Source organism: Rhinoderma darwinii, chromosome 1 (genome assembly GCF_050947455.1).
Source record: "Rhinoderma darwinii isolate aRhiDar2 chromosome 1, aRhiDar2.hap1, whole genome shotgun sequence".
Taxonomy (NCBI): domain Eukaryota; kingdom Metazoa; phylum Chordata; class Amphibia; order Anura; family Rhinodermatidae; genus Rhinoderma; species Rhinoderma darwinii.
The window spans coordinates 563,616,973-563,640,849 of record NC_134687.1 but is presented as its reverse complement, the minus strand read 5'-3'; the positions used below and the strand labels follow the sequence as shown (position 1 = coordinate 563,640,849).

Genomic DNA, 23,877 nt, shown 5'->3' with positions numbered 1-23,877 from the left:
AAAAATCGCAAGCACTGCAGTGAGAATAGAGTCCTAATCAGAAAAATAAGCGCGTAAAGCGCTGGATGGATATCGGCTTTCTGCACATTTCTATTAGTCCAGTTGTTGAATAAGCAGTGAATGGCAGATGATGAGCTTGCCTGGCTGTGGGCTCACAGAGAACTCTGTAAGGCAGTTCAGGCCTCTGCAGAGATTTCTTCCCCCTCATTCTAGCCCACTCCTTATTCTCTCACACAGCTCTCCACAAAGCCGGCTTGCCTTCTTTGTATGGCTAATCATGCAAGCAGCGCCTTTCTTCACTAATGATGACTGTTCTACTGCAGAGTCAGTTAACAGCTGTGAGTAACAGTCAGGCCCACAGGGAAAAAAGGAACTCTGCATAACACTCAGCCCCCACAAGACCGAGCACACTCTTCACTCTACAGTCTGAGATCCAGTGCTGTGCCCTTGTGCTGCTCTTATATGCTCCCGTAATAAAACACGTCTACACAGTGTACTTATTAACATGCAGCATTTAACTTACTTTGTAAATAGTGCAAAACCATTAAAACAAGACTATAGCTGCTTAAGGTTCCTCGGCTGGCATCATTTATACCATGGTGACCGGCCCACCGCTTTACAGCCAGTACTAATGGACGAACGCGGTTTTCTGCTGTGGAATAATAACAAAGAAAAAAAGTTTTAGTGGTGAAATGACACACGCAAAATGTCTAATATCATTACGGTCGCCAATCATTTTTCATCTTTACAAAGTGGTTTGCATATAATGTATAAAGCGTATATACATCCTCAACATCTTTTGCCAATTGTTGAACATAGCGATGGATTCACAAGGGTCTTTACAGTTATCATTTGGGAATCATCAGTTCGGAGGATTGCTTATGAAGCGCATATAATAGTCAAACTACTGCTGGCTATTACACAGGACGATGCACATCCCCTACGCATTGTTCTAATATTATGTAGGCCACAACGTTAAAAGATTTCAGCCGTGGAATCACAACATTTTCTACATGATAATACGTGCACTTCTACTTCCCAATATTCCCTCTTTAGTAAAGAAATCTGTACTTTGTGTGAATGTTCATCTGGAAGCATGCTGAGGCGAGTGCACACCTATGTTTACCGATCAGAGGCTGGCCATAAACAGTGCAGCCTCTTTACAACATTTGTCAGACACTTACAATATTTGTACCATTTGATCATAGAAATATCTCCTACGATCCATAGAATAATGGACTTTTACTCTGATACAGTGATTTTTCCTGTACGCTGCATAGGTGTGGCTTAAAGTGTAAAAAGAGAAAAAGTTTGGTCCGCTCACCATGCACACGGTCCTAGACAGCACGCTTGTGTTTGCTCGGGCGTTAATTCCGCGTTGGTAGCAGACAACAGTGCACAATATAGAGTTGACCTCCAGCACAGGATCAAAGTAAAAACAACTTCTTTATTTCATATTATTTAAAAGGAGAGCACAAATAAAATTCAGAGAAAAAGACGCTTACACGTTTCGAACCAACAGGTTCTTACTTATAACTAGGAGTACAAGCCTGTTGGTTTGAAACACGTAAGCGTCTTTTTCTGGGAACTTTATTTGTTCTTTGATTCGTGTGCCGGACATCAACTCTATATTATTACTTAAAGCGTACCTCTGATTATAAAACAACTTTTCATAAATCAATAATACAAGCGAAAATTTGATATATGTACACATATATACACATATATATAACACACATTACAGAAAAAAAATGCCTTTTTGTTCTCCTCTTTGCCTCCTTAATTGCTCATTAACTCAGAATTAATTTATAGAATCCGTAGAGCAGGGAAGAGATGGATTCTCAGCTTCACTGACCGATGAGATTACAGCTGCCCATAGAAGTCATGAAGAGGGGCAGGGGAGGAGGAAGGAGATGCAGCAGACTAGCTGCTAACAGTCTCCTATACACAGAGAAGATCCTACTCCCCTGTCACTCATTTAGAAGCAGCAGCATAGAGGACATTATAAAGCAGTAAGGAGTAGTGTAGCTGTGAATCTAGCACGAAGGTTAAACACTTAATAGAAGCTGCGCGTGCGTGTGTGTGTGTGTGTGTGTGTGTGTGTGTGTGTGTGTGTGTGTGTGTGTGTGTGTGTGTGTGTGTGTGTGTGTCCTCTCAGACTTCTATGGCCTGCAGTAACCTGATCAATCAGTGAAGCTGATAATCAGTTTCTACAGAATTTATGAGTGAATTCTGAATGAGTGAACATTTAAGGAGGCAGGGGGGAGAGAAAAGAGACTGATGAGTGAAGATAGAGGCATTTTTCTGTAATTTGATATACAACAAAGTTTCTTATCTTTGCTTGTACTATTGATGTATGAAAAGTTATTTTATAATTGAAGGTACCCTTTAAAATTGGCCATACACTAGAGATTTTGACATTCCTGTAACATGAAAAAGCGGAACAGACTCCGACCAAAGGCAGATACCGGTCCAAAATTTGATCTGCTGTATTGAATCTTATGGTCATTGTTGGGTGCAGTTTTTGGAAAGTCCATCATGCGAAATGAGAAATCAGCCCAGACCAAAAAACAAATCACGGTAGAGATCGAGGGACGATTTGTTGTTTTAACTTATGGAGTGGTCGTCAAAAAACAAAAAAGGGACAACCTTCACAGACCAACCGTGAACAAATCATTAAGGAAACTTCCAATTGGACGCTTAAACATTTTAGCCACCTTTTGGATAATGCTACCCTATCAAAGAGAGATAGATAAGGAACTTACTGTGTGCATAGGATCTTAGAAGGAAAGTATTTCTGATTCCCACGACATTGTTTACATTCAAGTCAAACTCCACACCACTAACAGAAGAGAAACAGAGGTGCTATATGACAACATTCAGTAATAATAATAACACAAGTAAACCTGAAAACACCAACTATACCATCTATGAAGAGCTATTTGCCATCACATTCTCAAACCAGCGGAGGCCGCAAAATAACCTGCAGGGTTTTCTAAGAGACATATTAGTTCTCTATGAACTCTAAATATTTTACAAATGTCTACATTAGGAGAGGACGTTAAAGAGGACCCCTCACCAGGTAAATTTATTACCTTTATTCCGCGCCCTCCCGCTTTCCATCGCCTTTTTTTGTTTTGCTCCTCCTGTATCCTGAGTAATTGTGCTCCTTTCTTTTGGAGTTCAATATGGCAATTCATTGTAGCCAGCGGGGCTTGAACTACAGTGAATCTCCTAGGGTGGAGTCATCTTCACGGCTGATTTTGACAAGCCTTGCTCAGCGTGATCTCGCGAGACCATGCTGGAAGAAGACTTCTATTCAAACACATTTGTCATAAGCTACCTCGCACTGATTGAACAGTGTCAGAGGCAGCAAAGATGGCTCCACCCAGGGAGACTCACTGTTGCTCAAACCTTATTTGAGGACGGTAGTGAATTACCATATCAAGTGCCAAAAGAACAGCACAATTAATTCAGGAACAGGGGGGAGCAGAACACCCAAAAAATATGCTGATGAAAACAGGGAGGGACCGGCCTAAAGGTAATACATGTACATTGGATGTTAGGACCTAATGACAGGTCCACTTTAAATGTAATGACATACGCCTATATAGAGCACTATATCACAAGAGCCATGAAGTACAAGTATAGTTCCCAAACTTTCACTATCTGATGTAGCAATGACGAAACATGGAAGGCACTACATTTCAAGTATTTTTTTTCTTTAAAGAAAAATCTCTTGTATTAAATTAAAATAATAGGACTGGCTTATAGCTTGCCAACCATAGGCACACAAATCATGCAGCTCACCTCAGCACACCACACATTCTCTACTCTACACCGGATATACAGGACTAACAAAAGAGGGAATATTGAGAAGACTTTATGGAGAATCTTCCCTTTTGTAGAGATTTGATGGATGACATTTAGAATTCTTTGATGATACATGCCATAAGATTGAATGCCACGTTGTAAGAATAAAGTTATTAAGCGGTTACTAAGGAGCACCTGACAGAATTTTAAATGCACATGCAGGGAATTTAGCTGTATCTCTCTTAGTATAATCATAAGATATTTAGGTAGTGGAAATATATAAGGGAATTGCTGTGCATTCAATTGCTTAATAAACAAGCAGATTCTATTCACAGCAATAATTTTAAGTCATGACATAGGACATGAAATTCTACGGCTGTGTTCACACGTGACTGTTAAAACGCACTGCCACCATGACGTGTGAACACAGCAGATTATATAAAACACAAATCACAGGGTTTGCAGGGGCTACCGGTAAAGCTGTAGAAGAACAAGACGTGCCCTCCATTGTCCAGAAGTGATGGACTATCGCTAGGATATGCCATCACTTTCTGATTGAGGGTCTGACTGCCAGGTCATCCACCAATCCTCAGAACCAAGGAGACACCACACTAGTTGAGCACTGCGGTTCCTTCACAGCATCGCTCCCATCTACGCGACTACTGAACTGATACATTCACTTGAATATAGCGACATGACAAATCCTTATGATGGGAAGACCCCTCAGTACTAGTATAACAGTGTATGCTTTTAAAAATATAATTTAGGGACCTAGTTGTATTGATGACAAAGAAAACAAGCAACTTACCTGACTTTGTCCCTAAACTTTACAATTGGCACTTTTGCTCTGATTAGTTGAGGTCTCTCAATATATGCTGAAAAAAAAAAAAAATAATCATCAATAAGTTATATAATTAGATTGGACTGTCATGATTATATATATATATATATATATATATATATATATATATATATATATATATATATATATATATATATATATATATGTGTGTATTTCTTATATGGTGTAAAATATCTACAGTCAAGAAATAAAACTTTGTTTAAAAAAATCTTGATTTCATTTTATTTTTTTTCAAATGAAAAAACTTTAATACAAGCAGAGTGTACTGCAGGGAACTAAACAAAGTGCGCAGGCAGACTCGTGTGACTTATCTTACAAAGAAGAACCGGGGAGAAAAGATGAAGCCAGGTCACGAAGACCCAAGAAAGCACACAAGGCACTTTTTCTTCAGTCATGCATTTTTTTTCTTCTTCAGTTAGGCTGGGTTCACACGAGCACATTAACGTCTGTAATCGACAGACGTATTTCGACCTCAAGTCCCGGATCGAACTCAGTGCAGGGAGCCGGGCTCCTAGCATCATAGTTACGTACGACGCTAGGAGTCCCTGCCTCTCCGTGGAACTACTGTCCCGTACTGAAAACATGATTACAGTACGGGACAGTTGTCCGGCAGCGAGGCAGGGACTCCTAGCGTCGTACATAACTATGATGCTAGGAGCCCGGCTCCCTGCACTGTGTTCGATCCGGGACTTGCGGCCGAAATACGTCCGTCCATTACGGACGTAATGTGCTCGTGTGAATCCAGCCTAAAAAGCATTTTTAGAGGAAGGATCTGATTCCAATGTACCTGATCCTTTTTTGTCTAGGGAGATAAGACACTGTCAAAAGTTTTTGCAGCAGCCTGTCTCCCTCTCCCCCGTTAAATAAACATGCACGCTTGGACAAGCTGACCTTGCATGTTAATGGGGATTAAAGGAAATAGCTATTTTATGTGTAGGACGCTTAGAACACAAACCAGAAAATATAGATCACTCATTACTTCATTTACAAACGTGAATTATGTATATACTAAATTGGGACTTAAAGGGGTTGTCCTTTTTAGAAAACCCATTTTCATACACCCTATTAGGGAATGAGTTAGAGAGGATCAGTATCCTCAGCTCAGATCAAAAAGGCATCCCTCGATCTGGAAGATCTGTCCTATATTACAGACACCCCACGGATTTGAAAGGGCACTGTAATGCTTTTGGCAAATTAATGTTATTTTTTTCTATAATACTAAAAGCTTTACAATTTTCCCATACACTTTCTGCATTACATACTCACGGTTTTCAAGATCTCCGCTTCTTGTTATTTAGTAGGAACATTCATGGTTTACTTTCAGTAAATAAAATTCTGTCCATGGTCATGTGATGGACACACAGGTGCACAGCTCATTACAGTCAGCGTACCAGAGCTGTGTCTTCCAACAATTCCAGCCCTTTTCACAAAAGTGGCGAGGACGATATAAAAAGGGCCAATTTTTCGGCCCTTTGCGATCTTTTAAGCCAGAAAACTGACATAGAAAGATTGATTAATTCCCCCCTTTGTGATGTGCGTATTGTCAAGGGCCCTTCTAACCAGTAAAAATTGTCCAAAGTGGAGAACCCCTTTAATGTTTATTTAACTGGATATCACTTACCAAGTCTAGTGTAGAAATGTTTTTGGAGTAACCCGAGTACATGCCTGGCTTCTGTTTTCTGATTCATCTGCATTGGAGAAAACAGAATCATTATGACACAAACAAGAATTTGGTGGTACATGTTAAGCATTTAGCAATTTACAGTTTGGGACACAATTTTAAATCAAGACAGATAAGATATTAAATAGAACCTGTCACCTCTCCTGACATGTCTGTTTTAGTAAATACTTGAATTCCCCATGAAAGAACAATTCTGGAACATACTTTTTTTTAGAACGCTGCGTTGTGCCGTTCTGTTATTCCGCCTAGAAATATATGAATACATTAAAAACGGGGTGTTACCATTCCCCTTGTCAAAGGGGTGTGTTGCTACACAGTATCAGCAATGATTAAACATAGTCAGACTATTCCCCAACTGGTAACCATCAGATGTCAATTTATTCATTTATTTCTAGAAGGAATAACAGAGGAACGGCACAATGTAGGGTGCTAAGAAAAGATGCTTTAGAATTGTATTTCATGACAGGTTCTCGAAGCGTGAAATATACAACTATCAATTGAGCTGCTCAGTTTAGTTAAACTCGCAGCTATTTTGAACCTTGAGGACACAACGGGGAGGGAGCACCCCGATTTGTTTTTTGGGATTTGGTTTTGCAGCGTTCACGGTGCGGTTTATACGTCATGTTAACATTCTGCGGGTCAATAGGATTACGGCGATACCACCATTAGAGTTTTATATGTTTTACTACTTTTGCACCATAAAAACACTTTAAAAAAAAAAAAAGTTTTTGTTTTGCCATATTCTGAGCCCTGCACATTTTTCTTTCTTTTTTTTACAGTCGACAGATCTTTATTAGGGCATGTTTCTTTTTGCAGGACGAGTTGTAGTTTTCATTGGTACCATATTGGGTTACATACGACTTATTGATTAACTTGTATTCCTTCTTTTTTTTTTTGGAAGAGGGTAAACAAAAAAAAAAAAAAAACACAATTCTGCCAGTTTTCTTTTTACAGTGTTCAGGATAAATAACGTGTTCATTTTATAGTACAGGTGATTTAGGAGTCGCTTTTTTTAATTTTGAAGGGGGAAAAATAGATTTTCTTAATATTTCGGAACATTTAATTTCACTTTTTCAGTTTGCGTTATAGGCATACACACATAGCAGACCTGGGGGCCTTCTTTAGAACCCCAAGAAGAAAAGACAGCGAGGCAGCTACGGGTGAATGAAGTTGCTATTCATTTTGGAAGTTCTGCCTCGCTGTCTTTTCTTCTAGTCTACTCCAGGGGACAGTGGATCAGGTCCCGTAGAGGCAGGCACACACATCTGGTCCAGTGCTGTGGAACTTTTTGGTCTTTTTCCTTAGAACCCCTGGCTGCCATGGCAACCCATAGGCACCGCGTGATTGCACCATGAGTTCACTGATGGGGTGACAGAGAGTCCCCTCACTTTGACGACTTAGATGCCAGCGTCACTATTGACATGTCCGACCCTGTCCATTGCAGCAGAGTGTCATCTGCAATACATAGTGGACACGGACTGCACATGGTGTGGGCACAGCTCCTCCACTTGTTGGTTGTGTACATTCAGTAAGTTAGTAAGAAGTGGGAGACAAATGTAAGGTAGTATTACTGGAAGATCAGACCACACAGAATTTGTAGTCTGTAACCATGGAGACAAATAGGTCTGAATTGGAGCTGTAAACTGGACATTTTTTATCAAGACACTCTGCCAAGCTGCTTCTTTTTTACTGTAGATGCATTGGAGCATTGAAAAAAAATGGTTGCAAAAGGTAGACATAATCTTTTAGCAGATACAGCAGCATACTTTATGACTATTTAATATGCATTTTCTACTCTGCCTTCGCACAACTATCTGACATACATTTTGTTGGGGCTGAGATATAAGAAATGTCTTCAGATTCTCCAAAGGGAAAATACCAACAAACACACCACGTTAAATTTTAACCTATTTTATTATTCACTTTTTTTTTGGCAAAGTTTTGATGTTTAGAAAGATGCATATCACTCAGATGTTTGAGAATACAAGTGAACCAGAAAGATTACATCATGGAAGAAAATGTGCTTACGCTGCTAAGCCAGTAGCCTACTTAAAGAGGCTCTGTCACCAGATTTTGCAACCCCTATCTCCTATTGCAGCAGATCGGCGCTGCAATGTAGATAACAGTAACGTTTTTGTTTTGTTTTCAAAAACGAGCATTTTTGGCCAAGTTATGAGCATTTTTATATTTATGCAAATGAGCCTTTCTTAAGTACAACTGGGCGTGTTTAAAGTTATGTACAAGTGGGCGTGTATTGTGTTCGTTACATCTGGGCGTTGTGAATAGAAGTGTATGATGCTGACGAATCAGCATCATCCACTTCTCTTCACAACGCCCAGCTTCTGGCAGTGCACAGACACACAGCGTGTTCTCGAGAGATCACGCTGTGACGTCACTTCCTGCCCCAGGTCCTGCATCGTGTCGGACGAGCGAGGACACATCGGCACCAGGTGACAGAGGCTACAGTTGATTCTGCAGCAGCATCGGCGTTTGCAGGTAAGTCGATGTAGCCTCTGTCGCCTAGTGCCGATGTGTCCTCGCTCGTCCGACACGATGCCGGACCTGGGGCCGGAAGTGACGTCACAGCGTGATCTCTCGAGAACACGCTGTGTCTCTGCACTGCCAGAAGATGGGTGTTAACGAAGAGAAGTGGATGATGCTGATTCGTCAGCATCATACACTTCCATTCACAACGCCCAGCTAGTAAAAGAAGTAAAAACGCCCAGATGTAACGAACACAATACACGCCCAGTTGGACATAAGAAAGGCTCATTTGCATAAATATAAAAATGGTCATAACTTGGCCAAAAATGCTCGTTTTAAAAAAAACAAAAAAAACGTTCCTGTAATCTACATTGCAGCGCCGATCTGCTGCAATAGGAGATAGGGGTTTGAAAATCTGGTGACAGAGCCTCTTTAAGAGAAACTGGAATTCTTGAAGAAGTACTACTTCCTCAACTTACTTTTGTTTCTCTCCATTTTTAAAATATTTCAGCCCACACTTAGGGTACGTTCACACACCCTATTCGGCTGAAAAATCGGCAGCAGAACGCCTAAAAAAAACTGCCCATTGATTTCAATGGGAAAAACGGCATTCTGACAAACGCCCGCGTAAAAAAACGGCCGTGAAAAAGTACAGGTCACGTCTTGGGACGTTTTTCATAGACTGAAAACTGCTCCAAAAACGGCAGTAAAAAACGCAGCAAAAATGGCGAGTGGCTTAAAGGGACGGTGTCATGATTTGTATTTTATTATATTGCTTTTAATATAATATTAACAAAATTTTTATTTATTTGTGTTCTCATTTTTTACTGTATTCATACTTTTACTTCTCTATGGGGGCTGCCATTTTTTTTCCATCTCTGTATGTGTCGATTAACGACACATACAGAGATGCTATAGGGCACATACAATCCCATAGAGAATGCGAACGGGAGCCTTTCCATTCTCAGAAGCGTGCGCCGTCTGTTTGGCATGCGCCACTCCCACACAGACCAAAACGAAGCTCGTTCGTAGAGTGAAATCCGGCGCCATTTTCATGTGGACCAGAAGCCGCTGCCACGGCTTCGGGCCATATGTTCAACGAAACCAAGGCGCAAGGAAGAGGAGCAGAGGCGGCCAGAACTTTGTTAGACCAGCAGAGGCGGTGGCAGGAGCAGGTAATTTATGTTCGTGCATGATGTGCGTATTATGTTAGTGTATGTTCATGTATGATACTGTCTGCTGAGCCCTGTATCTAATCCTCCTACACTGTGCATTCGCTCAGAAAATGGCGGCACAGTGTAGGAGGTTTGAAGACATTCAAACCCTTCCTTTTCCTGGCACTAGCCAGAAGGGAGGGGGAATTGTGTGAGGACACTAGAGGAGAGTGTGTCCACCCCAAATTTGCAGCATAAATCAATGAGGTTGCATGACCAGAGTGACCATGCTGCAATTTTGGGAACTGCTCCCTCTAGTGGCCAGCACATGGAAATGTTATAAATTAGAATCCAATTTATAATATTTCCCGACTTGTGAAATGTGAAAAAATTAAAACAATGTGTAATCACTTATATACTAATTGTTTAACTGGGAAAAAAAAAAATTCTGGCGACACATTCGCTTTAAAAAACGTCTGAAAATCAGGAGCTGTTTTCCCTTGAAAACAGCTCCGTATTTTCAGAAGTTTTTGAGTTTGCGTGTGAACATACCCTTAATATTTGGTATAAAGCATCTCAATTATAATTGTGCTGGGTGCCAGGATAAAGCCAACAAACCATTCTGCCTTGGTCAGGGTATTTAAATGCAGGGCTAGGGCGGCACACTGAATCTATGCCTCGGGTGAAGGACAGACATGAAGTGCATGAAGGTCTAGCTACGGCGCTGCCCATCTAGCTGGTAAAAATGAAAAGTTAATCTGTAAAAACCTTATAACCATTTATAATAAAAATCAATGTATACAGCTCTTAGTAGCGAGGAATTTGACTCTTTACATGTATATATTCCTTTTTTATGCAAATTACATATGTGTAACATTGTATATAATACATAGAAAATATCATTAACCATTTTGTAACTCACCGGCTCATCTTTCATAACTAAACACAAATCTGCGTCACTGCTTCTTGTGCCAAACCCGTTAAGTGATGAGCCAACTAGGTACAGTCTGCTCTCTACAAAAAATACAAGAGAATAATAAGGATACAAGTGACAGAACGGGCAAATAAAACTGCACAACAATCCAAGAATATTTATGGAAATCTACAATGAGGTACGTACGGGGAAATATTTGCTGAATTTCCCTCTGAAGTTCTGCTCGACACATATCTTTCTTCTTCAAGTCAGAGATTTGCTGTTGACAGGCCTGAAATAAGTCCAGAATCTGCTGACTGAGCTGTGATGAAGAAACCAAAACCATTGGTTTTATTATAGCTTGCACGTTATATAGCACCAACATATACAGTACAGAGAAATCAATCACATTGGCTTCTGGAGCAGCATTCTAGATCTCAAGAATAAACACACTAGGAAAAGTTATGGTAAAATCTTTCCCCCACATTTATCATTAATGGTGTATTTTGTGCCAATAAAATCTGTGAGGGTAGTTAGCGAGAATAGCGCCTCATTTTTTTTAAAAGACACAGGCCTCTTAATAAATCTTGTAGATTTGGCATGGTCTTACTATTTGAATGTCTTTTTATGCTTGCTATGAGCAAATGTACCCTAACGCCACTTTTTTTTTTTTTTAAACTAAATTGGAGCAATCAAAGAAAACACTAGCGAATAGAGTAATGCAGTTCTGTAAGACAACAGTTCTAATGTACGTCATTCATAAGGAATTCCAAAATATTAAGACAAACAAAGGATTTTTCCCAGTTTTACCTTGTCTTTAGCAACAGGTAAAGTGGTTTCTACATCATCAAATAGCCACGTATCTCCTGAAGATGAAACTTGACTGTTTACATCAGGGCTCTGAGGGGTCTGCCGCAATGGCAACACTGGAAAGGAGTAATGGAGGTCATCTCTTAAAGGCACTGCCTGGTGAACAGTAGAAGGCGGCGGTTGAGGGGAATGAAACCTCTGCCTCTTCAGATCATATTGATTAATCCCCTCATCACTTCTCCTCCTGAAAAATTAGCAAAAAAATGTCATTGCATCATTCTGCTCTACCGCAGCTCAAGCCACCACCAGACGACAATTCTACAAAGGTGAGCCTACAACAGAACTTATATCATGTGAATCAGACAGTCAGAGTGAAAAGCACCACTTATATGCATATTAAAAGTCCAAGTGAGGAAGCAAACTGTGGGACGAGCTTACCGTAATAGTGATTCAATATGTAGAAATTGTCTAAGTAAAAATGGTAATCTGGGCAAAAGAGAACCCAAATTCACTGTGCACGTCTTGACACTGAACATATGAGCAGATTGACTACAATGCTAGATTTATGTCAGTTCTACTTACTCTAAACGTAACTGCCTCCAGGGCAAAAGTGGAAAAGTCTGTTTTTCCCCCCAAATCTTAAATCCTGCAATCTAAGGCTGGATTCACACGAGCACATTACGTCCGTAATCCCGGACCGAACACAGTGCAGGGAGCCGGGCTCCCAGCATCATAGTTACGTACGACGCTAGGAGTCCCTGCCTCTGCGTGGAACTACTGTCCCGTACTGAAAACATGATTACAGTATGGGACAGTTGTCCTGCAGCGAGGCAGGGACTCCTAGCGTCCTAGATAATTATGATGCTAGGAGCCCGGCTCCCTGAGGTGTGTTCGGTCCGGGATTAGCGGCCGAAAAACGTTCCGTCCATTACGGACGTTATGTGCTCGTGTGAATCCAGCCTCAGCTTCCATGTGTTGAACCTTGATTCAGGAGGAAGCACAACATAAACCACAACATAATCCCACAACATAAACAGATTGCAGAACCCAAGGAAAACATTTTGGGAGTGAGAGACCAAATATCACCCAGGACAAAAATTTCATTTTAAGTTTGTACCTGGCAGGTACTGCCAATCATTCGGGGATGGACAGAGTAATATGACAATATACAGTACCTATCTTATGGCAGCGATAACTAGCATAATGGTGTAAAGCTCAAGAAGGCTCAAGACTTGACTTTCAGATCCTAATTCAAATAAGTTAAATAACATTATACAGACATAAGGAACATGACCTAAATATACACCGCACATGACAAGAGCAACATATGAAAGATGTATAGGACTGGTAAATAGAACACATAACTGGGTTCTACATATGCCGAGTATTAGAGAGAAGCAGGTGCCTTCTGTTAGATAACCAAAGCAAACTAGCTAACTAACTACACAACACAACACTGTTCTCTATTTTGGGATGTGTCGGCAGTTTCGCGTAGAAGCCAGGCTATAACATTTTTTTTTATTAAAAGGGGAGTTATCACATGTATAGAAGATAAAATATTCTGGTGCCACCGTAAAGTCACTCCTGGTGTTTTTCCCACGTTTTGGCCATCGAAATGTTGTATGTTAATCCCGTTCACACCGCGCAGTTGGGGAAAAGTGTAGCATTATCCCTGGCATCTATTTGGATATGCTGCAGAAATTAAAATACACAACATACCCATCCAGAGGCCACTGTATAGAAATGAGTGAAATCTGCAGCAAAAATACAACCAATTTTTAAGGGTTCCTTGCAAGAAAAAAAATATGCATGTAAACTGCCAAAGGTTTCCCTCTCATATGCACCATGCACTTGTACAGCTCTTTTCACCCAAATTGTTCCCCCCATTTTGACAAAACCAGGATCAGACACTATAAGAACAAAAGTATTGGGACACCTACAGATTATACTTACAGAAACTGTCAGGACATCCCATTCTAAATCCATAGGTATTAACCAGTTCAGGACCGGGCTATTTTGCGCCTTCAGGACCAGACACTGTTTAGCCATTTTTAGCACGTGTTAGTTAAATGGCTATAACGTTTTTATTTGTTGGGCTAACGATGTGATTTTTTGCGACGTTTTTTCCGTAGACAATGCAAGTTTCATTTTTTATCGTTTTTATACACACCTTTTTTGCTATTTTAGAATTTTTATTCATAAAGTTTGAAAATAATAGTAAAAAAAAAAAGCTTTTTTACGTTTCAGCTATTTTTTTTTGGGTAATAACATAATTTTAACCTAAAATAGACCTTTTATTTGTGATCGTCATTGTCTACCGTAAATTTTAATATATTACATGTCTATATTAGGGTAATTGGGTCAGCGCTAGCGTTACAACAATGATTGGCGGGGGGAACGTTTCTTTTTGGGGTGGGTATTTTATGTGTATTTATTATTACATTTTTTTTGCACTTTACGTTATTATTTTTTTATTACTATGGTCTGTCCCCCAAAGGTCAAAAAAGACCTTTGGGGAACTTTATATATTTTTTTTCTTTCTTTTACACCATCTTTTCCACTGTAACTGGAGCTGCACAGCAGCCCCAGTTACAGGGGAAATCAGCCCTCTCATAGTGACGATTGTCACTAATAGGGCTGTGCTGGGTCTTGTAAGACCCAGCAGCAGTCTGTCACTAACGGCACCCGGCGATCATGTGACCAGTCACATGATCACCGGGAGGAATAGAGACAGCGCCGCTGCTGCTGTCTCTATTCCTATACACAGCGTTCATTGAACGCTGTGTAAAAACACATCGGAGAAGACAGAAGCAGTGAAAGCTGCTTCTATCCTCTCTTCAGGGTCCCCGGCAGTCACTGACAGCCGGAGACCCGACATTCAGCTGCCCGATCGCGCGGGCAGCAAGTTAAAACCCGAGCCGTAAAAAGTCTATGGCTCGGGTTTTAAGGACCCTGACCGCAGGCCGTAAATATACAGCCAGCGGTCGGGAACCAGTTAATATGTAGTTGCCCCCCCCCCCTCTGCAGATAAAACATCTTCCACTCTTCTAGGAAGGCTTTCTACAAGATTTTGGAGTGTCTGTGGGATTTTATTGCCCATACATCCAGAAGAGCATTTGTGAGGTCAGACCCTGATGTTGGACGAGAGGGCCTGGCTCAAAATCTCCGTTCTAGTTCACCTCAAAGGTGTTCGATGGGGTTGAGGTCAGGGCTCTGTGTAGGACGGTCAAATTCTTCCATACCAAATGCACCCAACAATACTCCATCCGACTCTTGGCATTGTAAGACTTGCATGGAAGTCCAGGTCATGAAGCTCCCAGCTCACAGTTTCTGTGCAGATGTTATTGCCAGATAGGATTGGCTTAATAGGCAGTTGCTGATTGTAAACCTAGGCGCCTTTATTAGGCCCCCGGCTGCCATGGAAACCCATCGGTGCCCAGCGATCGCGTCACGAGTGTGCCGATGGGGTGAAAGAGTGATCTCCCTCCCTCTGTCAAACACCTTAGATGTCGCAGAGGCCATTGACCTTGGCATCCAAGGGGTTAACTGCTGGAATCGGAGTGCTCTTCGATTCTAAAAGTTGTGGCAGGGGCCTGGCTGTCTATAACTGATTTCATGGGTACAGTGGCAGTACCCATGAGATACGAGCGACATATATATCCGCCACAATGCAGGAACTAGCACCCGCTTGTGACGGATATACCCGTCGATACTCGTTAAGGGGTTGATACAAAAAAAGTACACCGACACATACGTAATGAAAGTCTATGGGTACATTGGCGCATGTGTTGGGAAGTGCTCCCAAATCACAGGCGCCTAATAAAGCCAGGCTTGCTATTATAGAGATAGATGATGAGATGCCATCTTACACCATCACATCATGTAAGACTTCTTTAAAAGCTATTTTGATACAACAAGCAGCTGTAACCCCCTGTGGAGATCCTGATGTGCCTCACAACTGCATACTCAGAGGACACTTATCATCCAGGTGTTACACAGGAGACACGCTATGCAGCTTGTGTAGAATGTAGAATACACTAAAGCCGGGTCCACACAAGGAACAGTCATTGCATCAGTTTGTTTTTTTTACAGAAAACAAAATAATGCAACAAACATTTCCTACCAGAAAACTCACTTTAACCCCTTCCCCCTGCTGGCATTCTGGGCCCTAATGTCCAAGCAATTTTTTAGATTTTTCCATTGTCACATTCGAAGAGCTGTAACTTTTTTATTTTTGCGTCGGCATAGCTGTATAAGGTCTTGTTTTTTGCGGGACGACTTGCAGTTTTTATTGGTACCATTTGAGAGTAGATGCGACTTTTTGATCACTTTCTATCACATTTTTTTTAAGTCAGGATTAACAGAAAACAGCAATTTTTCCATTGTTTTTTATTTTTTTTTTTACGGCGTTCACAGTGCGGGTTAAATAATGTAACAGCTTTATAGTCGGGGTCGTTACGGACGCGGCGATACCAAATATGTGTAACTTTTTTGCTTTATTGTAGTTTTTTTTAATAGTAAAGCATTTTGTAAGGGGAAAAGCTGGGTTTTTCATTTTTTTTTTTTCACTTTTTTTTTTTATTAACTTTATTAAACTTTTTTTACTTTTTTACTAGTCCCACTAGGGGACTTCACTATCCTCCGATCGCTATTATAATACACTGCAATACTTTTGTATTGCAGTGTATTACTGCCTGTCCGTTTAAAACGGACAGGCATCTGCTAGGTCATGCCTGCGGCATGATCTAGCAGGCATTCGCTGCAGGCAGACCTGGGGGTCTTTATTAGACCCCCGGCTGCCATAGAAGACACAGACACTCGGCGATTTTATCGCCGGGTGTCAGTGAGATGAGAGGGAGCTCCCTCCCTCTCTCCAAAACCATTCAGATGCGGTGCTCGCTATTGTGCACCGCATCTGAAGGGTTAAACAGGTGAGATCGATACTAATATCGATCTCACCCGGCAGAGCAGGGACGCCCCCAGCCCTCAGCTGCTTCTGGCAGCTGAGAGCAGGGAGATTTCACGGCTCCCTGCTCTGTTTACTTTATTCTACAGCAGCGACGTAGTTTAGCGGCGCTCTAGAATAAAGCCCACTAATGACCGCCGTAAAAAGACGTATCGGCGGTCATTAAGGGGTTAAAAAGGGACCTAACAATACGTAAACAAGACAGAGGCGGTGCATTGCGGTCCCTAAAAACATCATGCATGTGTGGTCATATGACCGCATCCCAGAGTGCAAGAACGACACATGACCATGATCACCTGAACAACAAGGAACAGGAGAAGAATTAGGCCCCTAAGCCTATAAGTCAGTGAAGGAAAGACGTCACAGACGCCAAAGATACAGCATGGTGCATTAGAAACAAAAACCAAACACACAGCAGTGTCTCAATACCTCACAGTGCACTACAAAACTATGTGAAAGTTGTAATGCAACAGTCTTATATGTAACACCAAATATAAAGTAGAAGGAAAACATACAGCTGCCCTATGTGAACCCAGCTGGACACTTACCAATAGGGGGTGAAAATGGTAAATCAAAAAGTGCCCCTCCAATTCCTTTCTTCCTATAATTAGAACAGGCCTGTTCACCTGAATGAGCGAAGCTGCAGTACCAGCCACACTTGTTTGGATGTTGCTATGTTGGTTACTGCAGAGAAGGGGCCGCCTAGCCTTGCTTCTTCTGATCATGGGGGCCCTGGCCATGGGACCCTTCGGAACCGTACATTGATTGACTATTCTAAGGATAGACCATTAAGGTAAAATTCTGGAAACCCCCTTTAAATTTGTCCTTATTGGTTTGAGTTATTGCGGTCTCCTGAGATAACGGTGTGTGAATGCCAACATACAGGGACCCCATGGTTATGATTATATTCTCCCTAGAAGCAATCGGCATTATTATGACGTTATGTTCCATAAGACGTATACATCATTCAATTTCTGTTTTTAGTAATCTAAATGCTGGATTTACGCTGCACACAAGCGGACAATCCAGGTACTTATAACCATATGATACAGTGTTTCTACTTATCGATAACAGGAAACTAAAAAAATAGGCTAATTGTGACGATGACAATTGACCACACTCACTTCCTATTTTGGAACTGTGAAGGTGACGAGACCGGATTGATTAAAGGGCTGCGATTCCCATAAGTCCATGGCTGTGAGGACACCGGAGGCATCATCAGGACATTCCCGCTCATCAGCAATCTAGAGAGACTAAGAGAATAATGTAGTCACACAAGGTACATTCAACATATATAGAAACCTGTCTGTAGGTAATGTATAAAAGGTCAGTCATGTGATCTATTCGTTCAATCAAAACAGAAACCACAACGGAATCTATTGTAAGTCAAAGGGGTTCATTGGGCGCGGGTGGTTTCGGCCGTACAACGATTTAGACACTGCATCGTGGCTTCCGTTATAAACCTAATGTGAACAGAGCCTAACTGTGCAAAGATGCAGGGGACAGATGGGAGTAACACGTGAGTGCTGGATCAGGATACACAGGGTTTGTTTGTAATCTGTAACAATGGAGACACATAAGTCTGCATAGGAGCTGTAGATGCAAAATGGTAGACTATTTATAATCAACTACTGCCAAAGTGGTTTCATTTGTTATTTTAGAAGCCAGGAGGGAAAAAAAAAAATAAAAACCAAAAATTGATTGTAAATATAAACACATCCTTTACTCCTTCCCGACCGCCCACTGTATCGATGTCTTTTAGTGTCACTGTAGAAAAAGGCTTCTGAGCACTCATTCTCTAGGCAGGGGCCGTAACGGACAGCCCCCGTACTTGGAGACGCCTGCTACCCCAGCTGTTTAACCCTTTTATCACCTTGGTCCGTGACCACAGCATAATCAAAGGGGACTCCACCTCATCGATCGTGTCACCGGAAACACAGTGACGCAATTAGAGACTGGGGCACCCTCTGCAATCACCCCCGGGGACCTATAATGGACCGTCTGTTCTATAAGCCTGCTGTTACGATAAGGGTATGTTCACATGGGCTATTTTCAGCTGTTTTTCGAGCCGTAAACATCCTGAAAAACGGCTGAAAAATTGGAAGCAGAACGCCTACAAACATCTGCCCATTGTTTTCAATGGGAAATACGGCGTTCTGTTCCGACGGGGCGTTTTTTTACGGGCCTTATTTTCAAATAAGGCCACATAAAAAGAAGCCCTGTAAAAAGAAATGCATGTCACTTCTTGAGACGTTTTTGGAGCCGTTTTTCATTGACAATAGAAAAACAGCCGTAAAAAAACTCAACAAAAAACGGCTGAAAATCAGGAGCTGTTTTCCTTCCGTATTTTCCCCCAGTTTCCCACTACATTATATGGTACAATAAATGGTGCTGTAAAAATCCACAACTCGTCCCGCAAAAAACAACACCTCATAGGGCAATATTGATGGAAAAGAAAAAACGTTACGGCTTTTGGAAGGCAAGGAAAAAAAAACAAAAGTGAAAATCTGAAAAAATGGCTGCGGCGGGAAGGGGTCAAAGAGACACTGCAGTGATTTTTTTTTAAAGTACACCTGGTAAAAGGTACGGCAGGTCATCCTCTTACCGGGTGTTAGGTTGCCAAAATATCTCAGCCGCAACTGTCATGTGACCTGTGTCTACAGCGTTTGGTGTGTGGACCGGAAGTCTTTTTCGCTATGCATTTCTACGAGACGCTCAATGCGAGGCTCAGGAATGCATACTGAAAGGAGACTTCCGGTCCACACACCAAACGCTGTAGGAATCCGCCAGTCACACGACATAATTGCAGATGGGATATTTCAGCAACAGAGCGCCTGTTAAGAGGACGATCCGCCCCAACTTTTACCGGGTGTACTTCACAAACTGAGGGACACAATAAAAAAACGTAACTGGTTATTTAGTATAAATAGTGAACGAATCACTTTCTATATTAACACTGCAAAAACAAATTACAGTAATTTTTTTTGTACCCCCAAACTGCGCAGGAAAATGTTGTAAATTTTCTCCAGCATAAGGCTATGTTCACACGGAGTATTTTGGGGGAGGAATATCTGCCTCAAAATTCCGTTTGGAACTTTGAGGCAGATATTCCTCTCCCTGCACGCCGATTTTCGCGCCGTTTTTCGCCCGCGGCCATTGAGCGCCGCGGGCATAAAACAGCGAGAAATACCCTTTCTCCTGCCTCCCATTGAAGTCAATGGGAGGTCAGAGGCGGAAGCGCCCGAAGATAGGGCATGTCGCTTCTTTTTCCCGCGAGGCAGTTTTACTGCTCGCGGGAAAAAGACGCCGACGCCTCCCATTGAAATCAACGGGAGGCGTTCTCGGGCCATTTTTGCCGAGTTTTGCGACGCGGTTTCCGCGTCAAAAAACTCGGCAAAATACCCCGTGTGAACATAGCCTAAAACAAGGTGTCGTACACACATCAATGAAAAAAGTTATGGGAAAGGCAGAGGCGCAAAAATACTAAGGCTTCATTCACATCTGCGTTGGGGTCGCGTTCTGACGTTCCCTCGGAACAGGGCCCTGAACAGACACAAACTGATATCAATGGTGACGGAAACATTGCTAATGGTTTCCGTTCATCACCATTCCGGCAGATTTCCGTTTTAACGACGGAATCAATAGCGGAGTCGACTGCGCTATTGATTCCGTCGTTAAAACGGAAACCTGCCGGAATGCTGATGAACTGAAACCATTAGCAAGGTTTCCGTCACCATTGATATCAATGGTGACGGAAACGGAAGCTGTGGTTTCAGTTTGACTTTCCGTTGCGGGGGTTCACCCGACGGAAACATCAGACGGAACCCCGGAACGGAAAGCCAACGCTGATGTGAACAGGCCCATACTCCGGCGGCAGTTCTGGTGCTTGTTTACATGCACGTAGTATGTGACCACCGCAGCCAATCAGAGGGCTCAGCGGGACACTCTGTTGACGAATCGTATTTCTGGCATAATGCCAGAAATACAACATAAAGCCGTTGAGCCCTCTGATTGGCTGCAGGGGTCACATGCTACATCCATGTTAACAAGCACCAGAACGGCTTTCGGAGTAACAGCGATGGATTGCAGAGGGAAAGGATAAGTATTGCTTTTTTGTTTTATTTCATAAGCCCCTAAGAAAACCCCTCTTTAAGGCCTGGTCATTAAGGTGTTAACGGGCAGCATGGTGGCTCAGTGGTTAGCAGCGCTGGGGTCCTGGGTTCAAATCCAACTAAATCTGCATGGAGTTTGTATGTTCTACCCGTGTTTGCGTGGGTTTCCTCCGGGTACTCCAGTTTCCTCCCACACCCCAAAAAAACATACCAATAGGGAATTTAGATTGGGATTGTGCCCCAATGGGGACAGTAAAAGAGGACTCTGTACAGCGCTGCGTAATATGTTGGCGCTATATAAGTAACTGAAATAAATAATAGATAATGTGATCTGTATGGAGGTGCCGGGTTTGATTTCACTGGCATATACATATAGCACGGTCTCTAGGCGTACCCTGTATGCCCTCAATGTATATAGACTACTGTATACGTGTGTAAATATAAGCAGCACTTCCATACAGCCACAGTGCCCAAGATCTCAGATGTAAATCAACCGTGAACAAGTCTGTGCAGTCACCTCTTCTGGGGAAGTTGGGAAATAACAAACACAGCTGCCGGCAGAGGGCTTGTATCCAACTTTCTTTGATTCCTGAGGAGCAAATCTACCAAAGTCAGATTGCTGGGTGACAACTGTCCCAAATTGACGGAATTTTCACAATTTGACACAAGGTAAAAGTTTTTATTCATTACTTCACGTTTTTATATTTTTTATCAATATAATAAAGAGGGGGCTTCCCAGCTCGTCCATGGTATATTGCAGAGGTCAGCAACCTGCGGCACTCCAGCTGTCGTGAAACTACAACTCCCAGCATACCCTGATATTACTCCAGCCAGAGGCTGTCCGGGCATGCTGGGAGTTGTAGTTTCACAATAGCTAAAGTGCCAAAGGATGGGTCCCATGAGGTACCCATGACCAGACCCCCCTGTAATACACACACAATAATGGTGATGTGTATCCCAGCATTAGTCACCCTGAGCCCCCACATGTGTACAGTCAGAATACAATCACGCTCATCCTCCCCAGCCCTCAGGAGAGCACCCTGTCCCTGCCTCCGGCTCTGACTCACTTGGCATTGTTCTGGTAGGTGAGGTGGGCCTGCAGTAGTTGCTCCGAGCTCAGCAGCTCTTGAGGGACAGCCAGTGGCACTTTGCTGTACAGCTCCCCGGTATGATGATGTATGGAGCGGGAGGGGTGCGGACTGCGGCCCACACTGGGGGAGTTAGGGAACATGCTCCTCCCGGCTGGGGCCGCACATTAGCCTGGGGTCTGCCAGGCCGCAACCTGGGGAGAAGCAGTAAACACCAACTAGGAGTTACTGAGACACTAATACGGCGACTTTCTGCACAAGCTCCGGAGGAAATGGCGGCCACCAGGAAGAGAAAGCTAGAGGGCGGCGACAACACACGAGTCAGGGGGGCAGTCAGTCAGGGAGGAGCGGAATGGCATGGTAACCAAAGCACATCACGTGGTTACTTTCCGTCAATCAGCTGTTGAAGTCCTGTCAGGCCGGCTGCACAAGGATGCACACCACGCGGACGTACTGTACACTGTTTCTGTTGATGTTGCAGTGTGAAGAGCGCCCCCTGCTGTGTGTTCATGATAAGTCACGTGGTCCTAGAGTACAGCGACAGCCCTAAAAACCTCTACTATCCCATTAACCCACTCGTCACTTTTTTTAATCTTAGATGTTTCGTGTATGTCTCTTGTAAATATAGTCGGCGCATAATTCTGGTGCATTTAGCGCATGTTAACCCTTTAGGCCCCTACACATGATGCTTATCACGTGCGGATTTGCTTTTTTTTCTGCGATTTTGCGCAAATGATGTAAATATACGCTAACACCAATAAAAAGTGGGTGTGATGTTGGTGGCGTGATTTGAAAGTGAGTTTGGTCTTTGGAGCCTCTCAGAAGATGGACATTTTTTTACTAAACCGATTATGGCACTTTTTGGCGTAAATTGCATGACGTGCAACAAATTTACACAACAATTTATGACTTTTCTTGTCATCTGTCAAATTCGAAAAGTTTCTGATTTTCTGCCTATTTGAGAGGCACCTTTTAATAAATTTGGTGCAAATCACTCCAACTTATACTCTTCTACTTTGACTTGTGTAAAAAAACGCCAGTCTTAGTAAATGTGGGCTGGGTTCACACTGAGTTTTTTGATGAGTTTTTTTATGCGGAAACCACGCCGCAAAACTCGCCAAAAACCGGCCGAAAATGCCTCCCATTGATTTCAATGGGAGGCGGAGGCGGTTTTCTCCCACGAGCGGTAAAACCGGCTCGCGGGAGAAAGAAGGGATATGCCCTATCTTCGCGCGGTTACGCCTCTGACCTCCCATTGACATCAATGGGAGGCAGAGAAAGCGTATTTTGAGGCGTTTTATGCCCGCGGCGCTCAATGGCCGCGGGCAAAAGATGCCGCGAAAATCGGCGTGCAGGCAGAGGAAAATCTGCCTCAAACTTACAAACTGAATTTTTCTGCAGATTTTCCGCCTGCAAAAAACTCAGTGTGAACCTAAGGGTATGTGCACACGACCTATTTTCAGACGTAATGGAGGCGTTTTACGCCTCGAATTACGCCTGAAAAGACGGCTCCAATACGTCGGCAAACATCTGCCCATTGCTTGCAATGGGTCTTACGATGTTCTGTGCAGACGAGATGTCATTTTACACGTCGCTGTCAAAAGACGGCGCGTAAAATTACAGCCTCGTCAAAAGAAGTGCAGGACACTTCTTGGGACGTAATTGGAGGCGTGTTTCATTGACTCCATTGAAAAACAGCTCCAAAAAGGTCCGTAGAAAATGCAGCGAAAAAAACGGGTAGTTACAAAAACCTCTGAAAATCAGGAGCTGCTTTCGCCTGAAAATTGCTCCATATTTTCAGCCGTTTTTGCTCACTGCGTGTGAACATACCCTTACAGGCAGTGTTCTTCCTTTCTGACCTCTGCTCTTGACTCGCTTCCCAAATAGGAAGTAATCTGACTGCGCAGGCGAAATGCAAAATCACCGTCACCTCTGCGACCAGCCTCCCATTGTAAATACAGTGGATTATCAGCCTGGTGGCACCCCTAGTGTGT

The 23,877-nt window shown here is 42.6% G+C and overlaps 1 protein-coding gene across 2 annotated transcripts in view; it reads right to left on the bottom strand.

Moving 5' to 3' along the window:
• The window catches only part of TENT2 (terminal nucleotidyltransferase 2), a 35,477-nt gene extending 13,142 nt beyond the window's left edge, over positions 1-22,335 (bottom strand). The window contains exons 1-9 of one of the 2 annotated variants that reach the window (XM_075838789.1): positions 21,863-22,335; positions 17,808-17,927; positions 11,718-11,961; positions 11,115-11,229; positions 10,917-11,008; positions 6,297-6,363; positions 4,622-4,688; positions 2,766-2,842; positions 524-652 (exon numbers count right to left, since the gene is read on the bottom strand). In XM_075838789.1, coding sequence (XP_075694904.1) covers positions 524-652; positions 2,766-2,842; positions 4,622-4,688; positions 6,297-6,363; positions 10,917-11,008; positions 11,115-11,229; positions 11,718-11,961; positions 17,808-17,927; positions 21,863-22,026 — 1,075 coding nt within the window. In that variant the 5' untranslated portion in view covers positions 22,027-22,335. Of the gene's footprint in view, positions 1-523; positions 653-2,765; positions 2,843-4,621; positions 4,689-6,296; positions 6,364-10,916; positions 11,009-11,114; positions 11,230-11,717; positions 11,962-17,807; positions 17,937-21,862 lie in introns of both variants that reach the window. The other variant, XM_075838783.1, reaches the window with a different exon arrangement.
• Between the last annotated feature and the right edge of the window lie 1,542 nt (positions 22,336-23,877).